This window comes from Lampris incognitus, chromosome 7, assembly GCF_029633865.1.
Source record: "Lampris incognitus isolate fLamInc1 chromosome 7, fLamInc1.hap2, whole genome shotgun sequence".
Lineage (NCBI taxonomy): Eukaryota > Metazoa > Chordata > Actinopteri > Lampriformes > Lampridae > Lampris > Lampris incognitus.
This window is the reverse complement of record NC_079217.1, coordinates 16,634,632-16,645,392: the sequence shown is the minus strand read 5'-3', so window position 1 is coordinate 16,645,392 and position 10,761 is coordinate 16,634,632. Positions and strand designations below refer to the sequence as shown.

The following is a 10,761-nucleotide window of genomic DNA, read 5'->3' as shown; positions in this document are numbered from 1 at the left end:
GGGAAGACGCAATGTGTGGAAACAACAGGGGATAGTTGGCTAAACCTACCCAGGGATTATATTCTGCTATTTTGGCAGGTTAGTGGAGAAGAGGCAGCCCCTCCTTCCAGGGACACTGTTGCACTGTCGGGTGATTCACATTGTGAACTACTGCCCCCTTGTGTTCAATTGTGGCTAATACAACAACGCAACGCTCGGCGCCTCCGTTGAGTGAGCTGCAGAATCCGCCAATGAAATGCAGCACAGTTTGAACTCCGAATTGGTAAGAGTTACACATATCACCGATGTCCATAAGATACAAGTTGTCTTCAGTTGTGTCATATTTTATTTGTTTAATTGTTCTGAATCCCTCTTGGGCAGTTCTGGATCCAGCTTTTGAAAAATCTATTCATATATATGTGTGTGTGTATATGTGTGTGTGTGTGTGTGTGTGTGTAATACACACACACACACACACACACACACACACACACACACACACACACACACACACACACACACACACACGCATACGCATTTCCAACTGTGGTTTCTGATCATAGCTCCTCTGAAGACAGCATTACTAGGCCAAAACCAGTAAAATGGGTACACATTGTCAAGTTTTTCAAATTGAGTTTTGGGAGGCTATAATTTGATTTGGGATCCTAAAAGTTTCTGTTGTGCAATTTTGTAAACGCATGTGTCAACAAGGATTTTTTTTTAAAAATTAATTCAAATTGAGCTATAAGAAACATAAACCTTGATTGTTTGTCTTGATAATGAAAAATACCGTAAGCATTTTATTATCTCGTGTAACAGCTGTGGCACTGTGCTACACGAGCACTGGTGGATTATCCAACGTGCATTATTTCCTTTTATCATAGTATAATTGTTTGCTTTTTCCAATAAAAACACTGACCAAAAGAAAAAAATGAAAATAGCCACACTTCGTCACTGGTTTTTATTCAGTTCAGACAGCAGCGCCTGTTCTTCTGGGGCCAGGGCCATAACTAGATACTGCCAACATAAGGGCCTGAGCACCATGACCCCATCTGGAAACCTCACCACATCACCATTCAGCCCATTAAGACAACAGCCCAATGCCACCTCCACTACCTAAGTTGGACACCCGGCAAGTTATTAAGAAAGCCACTCTCGTCACACAGGACCCTCTTTCACCCCCTCCACCAATTCTCTCAGTTTCTCCCATTGGGGCCACCGTTGCAGAGCCCCCTGGCCAAGAAAAATATCTACAAAAATTCCTTCATTCCCCGACGCACCCTAAATAAATCAAAATAAGCACTTTATAAATTCCACCAATAGCTAAATACCTTGTCTTTTTAACTGATCTTTTAATCTTTCTCCATCGTCAGTGGCCGATTTTTTTTAAGCCTTGTTGCCATCTGTTGTCTTGTCTGTTGTATGAGCCATGTCAAAGAAGAATTTCTGTTACATTGTGACAGGCGATAAAGCTTCTGGAATCTTGAAACTTGACATCAAAAGTCTTGCCTAGACTGTGGGTTAAGTCCTGTGCCGGACTCGTTTCCAGTCCTCCTCTAATTTAATGTTTAACCCATAAGCCCCCCTTGCAAATGCAGGCATTTCTCATGCATCCCACGATGGATGGTACATGTGTGGGACGTTTATGTAATTCGTGACACATTTAATCATTATTCTCAAAACAGTACATCTCTCCTGTATACATCTCCAAGTGCCTGTTAGGGCAGACTTGGAAATATTACCGTCCGATAGGCTCCTCCTGAGATGCTACGCTAATCATCACAAGGGTTGATCTGGTAGAAGTTACCCAAAGTTTGATATAATTATTCACATTTGTAGAAATTATTTTGCATATAGTTTTATTGCGAAATGCTTTTGCCCACATTTTCCTGTGTTTTTAGCCACAGTTAATAATGACAGCTCTGAACTTTCAACAGAATGGAGCAAGGAGAGGAGAGAGGGTCATAGAGAGAGAGAGAGAGAGATGAGATGAGGAGAGAGAGTGAGAGAGGGAGAGAGAGAGAGAGAGATGAGAGGAGAGAGAGAGAGAGAGAGAGAGTAGACGAGAGGAGAGAGAGACGAGAGGAGAAGAGAGATAGAGAGAGAGAGAGAGAGAGAGAGAGTCACAGAGAGAAAGTCAGAGGGAGGGAGTCACAGAGAGAGAGTCCACAGGGAGAGACAGTCAGTCAGAGAGAGAGTCACAGAGAGTCACAGAGAATCACAGAGTCACAGAGAATCAGAGTCACATAGAGAGTCAGAGCAAGAGAGTCACAGAGAATCAGAGTCACATAGAGAGTCAGAGCAAGAGAGTCACAGAGAGTCACAGAGAGAGTCACAGAGAATCAGTCACAGAGAGAGTCAGAGAGAGTCACAAAGAGAGTCAGAGAGAGAGAGAGAGAGAGAGTCACAAAGAGATAGAGGGAGCGAGAGAGAGCATTGCCTTTTCAAGTTAGCCCTCCTCTAAATACTGGTTTCAATGTTCACATCTACACCTTTCACTTTTTCGCTAAAGAAGGGGTCTTCTCTTACCGATCTGTTTCGCCTGCCCATGTCCCCTGTCTGCCCTTCTTGGTCTTTGCCTGCCTTAAATTATGATAGCAGCAACAGCACACCTGTAAAACCAGGAGATGATGCTAAGTAACTAAAGTCAATCTGGATGATGATGATGATGATGATGATGATGATGATGCCAGTCATTAAATATCAGAACATGCTTTTCTATTAGGAATAAAAGCTACGGACCCTTCCCTCTTGTCACTTTTCCTTTTCAACGTTTGCTGCAAAAATAAAGGTAACAAAGTAAGTCAGGGCAGGAAACCTTGTCAAGCAAACAGTACAACCTCTCTGTAAGCTGTGCTAAATTGAGCTCGACTGCTGACGTCCGCTAGCCACGTTCTTGGGCTATTGCCTTACCTGGCTTACAAACAATACTAGCGGTACTGTGAGCCTGAGCCTGAGCCTGTTGTGTTCGCGGTCCGCTCCATGAGGCAAATGTTGCATCATCAATCTCCTTCTCCAATTTCCTCTCCAAAAGTTTAATGCATGAATGCAGGTGGGGCAGGATGCAGAACACTTGTGAATTTACAAGACAAATGTCACTATGATAAACTTGTGTTTGCACAGTTATTTTTATTGGTTAAAAAAAAAAGAGCCAAGGGGGAAAAAAGAGCAAGGGCTGTAGAAAAAACACTTGGGGCTTTAGCCCAATTTCTTTTTTCTCTTATCTGCACCTCTTATTCGGTGTATTTTTATGCCTTATGAGAGCACTTTGAAACATCACTGTGTATGAAATTTGCTATGCAAATAAACTTGCCTTTCCAAAAGGCTTTAAGCCAATAAGTCCAGATATATAAGAAAAACAACAAGAAAAAAAAAGGATAATGAGAGACGATGTACATATGTACAGTTTTGTGTGTGCGTGTGTGTGTGTGTGTGACGCTGAGAGAGAGAGAGAGAGAGAGAGAGAGAGAGAGAGAGAGAGAGAGAGAGAGAGAGAGAGAGAGAGAGTGCAAGGCAGACAGAGAGAGAGAGAGAGAGAGAGAGAGAGAGAGAGAGAGAGAGGAGAGAGGAGGAAGAGAGAGAGAGAGAGATAGAAGGAGAGGAGAGAGGAGAGAGAGAGAGAGAGAGAGAGATTTAGGTGGGGTCAATGGAAAAAATGAAAAGTGAAAGGGCGACACATTTCCGAGCAGCAGGTGAATGACCTGTTAGTGTTTGATTCGCTGCCTTTCTCCCGCTCCTCAGACTAATGAGAGAGAACGAAGTTACAGTGGCAGAGGCACGACGCCCCGTCAAACCTTCAAAGAATGCTCCACATTCTCACATATTATCATGTGCTGCGTAGGGGGGAGAGTTAGTAAGAAAGACTCATTTCCACACTAGTCTACAGGACAGGGCAGAAAACAATAGAAACATTGATTCAATTGACATTACAGGGCTGTAGTCAGAGTACTTAAAGGGGTGGGTCTTTTTTTCCCGAAAGTGGACCTTCTATTCTGAGCACAGGATACCTTATGCAAGCTGGCCTTTGGCCGACAACAGCTATGAGTACGCTATATTTCACAGAATCCTAAAACCTGTATATCCGTGGAAGGATTATCAGCAGTGGCTATTTCAAGTTTCAAAAACATCATTTCAATTAGGAAAGACACCCACAAAAGTAATGCAAAAAAAAATAATAAATCAACATTTATTAGGACATTTAAAGGAACTTTGGTGCTGACCTGCTGACAATTTACAGGATGTAAGGCCCTATAAATGAAATGGGATGCGGAGGCTGCAGCCCCTTGGGGGGAGCTATGGACAGGACCTTGACACTGGTGTTGGAGGGCTGAGCAGCGTAGTTTGCAATGACAGCAAAGAGACGTGTGAGGTCGGAAAATTTAAATACTATCCAGCAAGCAGACCGTGGTGTGACAGAAAAAGCCTGTGCACATAACGGAGTGGTGATAATTGGATTACAGAAGAGAGGCGGAGATCAGGTGAGTAAAGAAAATTGGAATGAAAACTCATCCTCTTGCTTGAACTCGCATTAAGAGCTTCATTTAGGAGTGGCTATGAGCTTATTTTGTTCCTAAGGTAAGTGCTGTTTGGTTTCATTGAATACACTTTGGCTAGACTTTTTTGGACCGTTTGTCTCTTTGGGGTTAGGTCAAATTACCCACCCCCAACACACACCCCTTCATTATACTTCTGGTTGTGCAAAAGTTTAGATAGTGACCACCTTCATCGAAAGAACTTTGCATGCTTATTTGTTTGTCTGCTCACTTTAACAAAGACATCATAGATATTCGTCAAGATGTTTCATTCAAGCAATCAGAAGAACTTGAAACGAAGGAAAACAATTCTAAGACCAAGTGACTATGCAGATGATTTCTCAATCTGAGTTCGTCCGGCGGCCTGTGTCAGCCCTATTCTCACTCTCTGAAGCACAGTTATGAACGCGCATATGACGTGCACGTGTGAATGCATAGGTACTGACTAAACGTAAAACCGATAAGAATTATGTATGGATTAAAATACACGCACAAAGTCATCAGATTGTGAGCTCGTGCAGCGGCGATAGCTACAGACCTGTGCAGGGGCGGGTTTAACACAAGAGACACCAGTGCTCTCCACAAAAGTCATCATCCTCGTCATGCTATTGTCCTAAAGTATGTGAGTAAACCCACGTGTGAGCAGTTTCAATCTTTTAATAGCATTCTCCGGACAAGTGGGTGAATTTTCCTTGTGTGGACTGGAGGAGATGAGAGACACACACAAATGGCACATTATTCTGGCGATAATGGTGGGGAGAGGCAATTTGAGCAGAGGAGTTGCGGGCCAGTAGAAAATCAAATAGGGCCATATAAAGACCCCAGGACGCTCATGTCTATAGGCCTACTATAGACCATATGATTTCACAGTAGGGCATCAACAAAACTCTTTCATGCTAGATTTAGGTAAAACAACAAAACCCTTTACTTCTGGATAATGTGTTGCTCACAGTAGGTGCAACATGTTAATGAAGGTTATGGTCGTTTTGAAAATGTATAAAATTTTAATTATCTCCTACAGACATAACTGAGCAACTTCAGTGTTTGACAGCATGTGTTTTTAAAAATGTTTTCATGCTGTGCAGTTTGTTTTGACAGTAGGTCAGGTTTTGCTGCAAAAAAAAAAAATCTCAGTGGATAAAGTCTGAATAACCATCTGGATTGCACATCTGGGAGAAAGGGTAATTTCGATGGGAAATAATCCCATCCCACGTATTGCTTTGTTGTTATCATTTAGGAGAGGAAGCGCATGAACTAACCGAGATGTATGAAAACACGTGTCCGTGCACACACACCTCCTTATTCCCGTACTCATTTTCTTCGATCAGCTGCAGGATGCCAACATACAAGCAGCTCTTTCAATGAACTGTGACAAGGTGTTGTTCTTTTCTCCCCTCCCCCTTTCTTTGGCCTTCCGGGAACACTAATAGGCTACATGCAGGGTAATGTGACCAATCGAATCATCCTCTGGCTGGAACTAGGAGCTGCAGAGTGAAGAAGCGAGGCACGGCACTTAGTCAGGCTCCCAAGCTGAAAAGTTCCTGGGGTGAGACTTTTTCTTCCTCCTCTTTCCCTCGGGAGTCCTCTGGGATTTACCCCCCATCCTCTTGTCCCCAAGGAACTGGTGGCAACTTTCCATCTCTCTTAGAGCCCCCCCGACCCCTTGCCCGCCCTCAGACCAGTGTGCAGGGGAAAAGGTCACAGCGGAGAGGACAATCCTGTAGACCATATTGCTGCTCCAGGTGAGTAGGAACGGGAGCGTTTGCGGAGGAACCTGCTTGGCAAACTTGGCATTCGTACGAGGATGATGCGTGCATGTGATGTATCGTTGCAGATGGGCACTAAAGGTGTTTTTAAAGGCTCTAACATGATGGCAAGTAGGTGCCAACATTTTCCGGTCATCAAATTTTGGAGATGAACTAGTCATTTGAGAATTTACAGCCCTTAAAAATGTGTTTGCGGTGCAACGTGTTATTTCAACAAGGCAGTTCTGTACAGACTTCTTTTATAATGATATGTCAGTCACAGACATTAGCCATCACAGCCTTTTAACTACACGACCTGCAGTACAGCAGTAATATCTGGATGCAGTGGGAAGCATGCCTTGACACAATGCCCACTGAAGCTTAAGACACTTGATTTTTTTTTTTCTGCAAAGATGTTTAAAATTATGAAACATGTTAGATTTTAGTTCCATCAAAAACAATTTGTTTCACACTAGGACATGTAAAACTGGGATGAAGAGGGAATATTACAGCAACGGTAATACTACATACACATATTACAGATGTATATTACATTATATATAGTATATTACAGAAGTATTTAGAGATGGAAATCAAAGTATTCCTTTGAGTCCTCACTTTAACAACAAAGGCACGTTTTTAACAACTCGCTCAGTTGGTAGCATAAGTCATTACGGGTCAAATGGTGAAGTTTCCATCATTATGCAGAGATAATCATTATAAGACAATGTAGGCAGGGCTCTGGTTATGACGGCATATATAATTATACCCAATAGCCCATGGGATGGATCCTAAAAGGAGCCAGACATATTGGTGTTTGTTAGCATGTTCATGTTGGTCAATTATATGAGACATCATACGGGGAGATGACCTCTAAGACGAAAAGGAGGGCTCAGGGAAATTTAGTGCTACAGTAAAACCCAGTATAATAAAGCTCCTTGCTGCAACAGCCCCGGCCCAGCGCATGGCCCTCATGTGACAACGTTGCTGATAGTATCCAGGCTGGTGGTATCCCCTGACATAAAGACAAAGAGATACTTCTTACCAAGCTAAAAAGACACTTACCCTACACTATGCATTACCCTCGCACTACTTCAGTTGTGAGAGGAGCTTGTGTGAGAGGAGCCTCTCCAGCCATGTTAGAGAACTCATTGAATTGACGGGCAAGGGATTCTTTGTAAGAGTCGATCCGAAAGACCTTTTCCCCCTATTTAGAAAAGAAAATGCAAATCTTGCTTGAATATTCTTGCATTTATCCTGCTTCAGAGATGATGTCCATGTGTTGTTGTTTTTTTTTTCTTTTTTCCTTTGTCACAGGGTAAGATATTATTTTCCTCTGTTTACATGCTGAGTTATTTCCCTTTGTATGTTTACATTAGCTTGAATTTGACTCGGAGACTTATTCGGAGTAGCGCTGCATGTAGTCCCCCAAACTGCTAATCCCTCTTCCTTGTTAAACACTTTAGTTTAACACTTTAAGGAAGAAGAAAGAGGTGTCTAAAACTCTATAGGTTTGTCAGACCATGAAAAGCATGATGTAGCATTACTGTATTCTCACTGAACCCAATAAATAAATAAATACATACGTACATAAATAAATAAACAACTGCAATCAGACATAGTGCTATATATTTCAAGATCCCCCCATGCATTATACACAGTTTACATTTGTGTGCAGGTTCAGTTTCCTTCTCTCCTGTGTCTGCACTACTCAGACTTTAGAGTCAAAATTATAACTGTGACTGCAAATTTTGCACACATTAAAACATTTTTAACATAATTTTTTTTAACATATACTGTCATTGTTGAACAAGACAAGCTGAAAGACATGTAGTGCAGTGCAGCGCAGTGCAGTGCGTCTAAAGCGCCCCACAGATGAAAGACACATTCCTACTCTGCATGTCGCTGTGTTACACAGACAGATTCCCCACTGGGCTCTGCTCTAATCTCCTGGCAACAATATTGACATAGAAATAGAAACTTTGGAAAGGACAAGACTCTAGCTGTCTGGCTGTTCGGGGCTGTCGAGAGTGCCTTCGCATACATCTGGTGGTCAGAGTGCCTCGAAACACGCCGGACCTATTGAGATGAGGCACATTTTGATCCAATGGACAGAGCTCAAACTTGGAATCTAGATTTGGGGCTGTGTATGGTCCGCGGCATGCTGTATCTTAATTGTGCAACCAAATCAGTCCATTTTCTTGTTAAATGTCCCCATGTGTTTTTTTTGTCTTCCCCACTCTATTTCTAGACTATCCTTTCCTTGACCTGCCTGTCTTGAGATCCCCCTGTAACCATGACAACCAAATCCAACAGCAATGACCTGGCCGGAAAGGACTCCTCATCCCCCCTCCTATCATTGCCTACCCGCCAACGCCTGGTCAATAAAGATGGCCACTGCGCCTTACGTGTACCCAACCCCCCAGCGGGATTATGGCCATGGGCCTCGGCCCGGGCCTGGCTGCTGATGCTGCAGGATCTGTGGGGAGCTGTGGTGGGGCTGCGTTGGCGATGGGTCCTGCTGGCCTTCTGCACCTCTTTCCTGGCCCACTGGTTGCTCTTTGCCTGCCTGTGGTACCTGCTGGCGCATGTCAACGGGGACCTGGCTGTGCAGGATCATGACGCGCCCCCCGCAGGCCACGTGGTGTGCGTCAAGCACATTACAAGCTTCACTGCCGCCTTTTCCTTCTCCTTAGAGACACAGTTGACCATTGGCTATGGCACCATGTTCCCTAGTGGAGACTGCCCCAGCGCCATTGCACTCCTGGCTGTGCAGATGCTCCTGGGGCTCATGCTTGAGGCATTCATTACAGGTACGATATTTGTCGCCACATGTCATTGTTTCAGGCTTTGCTTTAAATAACATTCAGCTGGGTACAAACTTGAAACTAAAAATTACGATAAGTTGGCAAACAGGAAGGGCTCCACTGTCTTCCATCTTGTGGTGCAAAGTTTGACAACAAGTGTTGCCTCAGGAATCTATTCATCCAAATCAACATTAATGACTGGAAGATTTCTTTTCACAACTTCACTCCCAAGATTGGGTAATATGTTTTTCCGCTATTGTTTTCATGCGGTCTGCGAGAGCATTTATTTGCTTGAATATCTCACAAAAAGAAAAAAAACTCAATTGTCGAAAAAATTTGAATCCATGTGGGCTAGGGAATAGATTATCTAGTAAACTTCCATTCAAGACTTTCATTATAAGGGGTTGAATTGTACTCATCTGGAAATGTCCCCTTACCAAGACACTAACAGGTTTTAGCTTCAAGTTGTCACGGTTTCAGCCGCTTGACAACATGGTGAGACTTAACCTTTTCACATGCACTGGTCCCCTACAGGGCTGTCCAGATGAAAGGTGGAAAAATATGTTGCCTTGTACACTCCAAATGGCCTATAACATCATTTGGCACAAAATTGGCATTTTAGAGAGCCACCTATGCATATCCAGGCTAAAAACAAGGTTCATATTTTGCTCCTGTACAGTCAAATTTGAAAAGGCAACTGGTAGGACTTCTGGCAATAACTTCACTGGGTTATAGGCTAAAGAGACAAAGGCAAAGGAGGTTATTTTCACTCAAGTAATTTCTGTTTTAGGCTATGATAAATTTCAATTTACACTGTGTTTTAAAGTTCTGCAACTCCATTTCAGAAGTACTTAGTAATACTGATACCTCAGGAACAAACTACAAGGGGTGACCTTTCTTGAGAGACTGTGATTATACATATATATGAAAAAAGAGCTATAGCCATTTTTGTTTGACCTGGGGCTCAGAAATCAAGGGGCATCTTAACAGGTTCATGCAACACCGCATCATACAAATGTTGTCTCCACAGCCCTAATTCTTTCATTAGGTCATGTAAAAAAAGATGAATTCTAGTTAAATCCTATTACATTTTTATTCACTTCTTAATGTGTTTGACATCCAGGTGCATTTGTGGCTAAGATTGCCCGTCCTCAGAAACGAGCAGGAGCCATCCAGTTCAGCCCCCAGGCAGTAGTGGGCCAGCACCAGGGCCAGACTAGCCTCATGCTCCGTGCCACCAATTTGCTCCGTCACCCCCTGGTGGATGTGAAAGTGAGTGCTGTGCTCTATGAGGAGCGCGAGGGTCAGGCCCTGCACCAGACCTCACTGGACTTTCAGCTTGATCATCTGGGCCAACGTCCCTGCCCCTTCTTCATCTTCCCCCTTACTTTCTACCATCCTTTGGACCGCTGCAGCCCCCTCTACCCGGTCCTGTGTGAGGGCAGCTCCAACCATTTTGAGCTGGTGGTATTCCTTTCTGCCTCGCAGGAAGGTACGGGCGACACCTGCCAGAAGAGGACCTCTTATCTCCGTCAGGAGATCCAGTTTGACCGCCGTTTTGTTCCTGCTGTTTGGCTGGACAACCGAGGGAGGTACAAGGTGAGCGCCCAGCATTTTGATACGGCCCACTCAAAAGAACATTTGGATAAGGACTGTGTGGTGCAGATCAACGGTGACGGGAGTGACAGGATGGAGTAG

The 10,761-nt window shown here is 43.6% G+C and overlaps 1 protein-coding gene across 1 annotated transcript; it reads left to right on the top strand.

Annotated features, from left to right (window-relative positions):
* The first annotated feature begins 230 nt into the window (after nt 1–230).
* On the top strand, nt 231–10,761 carry kcnj13 (potassium inwardly rectifying channel subfamily J member 13). The gene is made up of 3 exons (XM_056284073.1): nt 231–262; nt 8,508–9,069; nt 10,187–10,761. The coding sequence occupies exons 2-3, from the start codon at nt 8,553–8,555 to the stop codon at nt 10,759–10,761; spliced, it is 1,092 nt and encodes a 363-aa protein (XP_056140048.1). The 5' UTR covers nt 231–262; nt 8,508–8,552.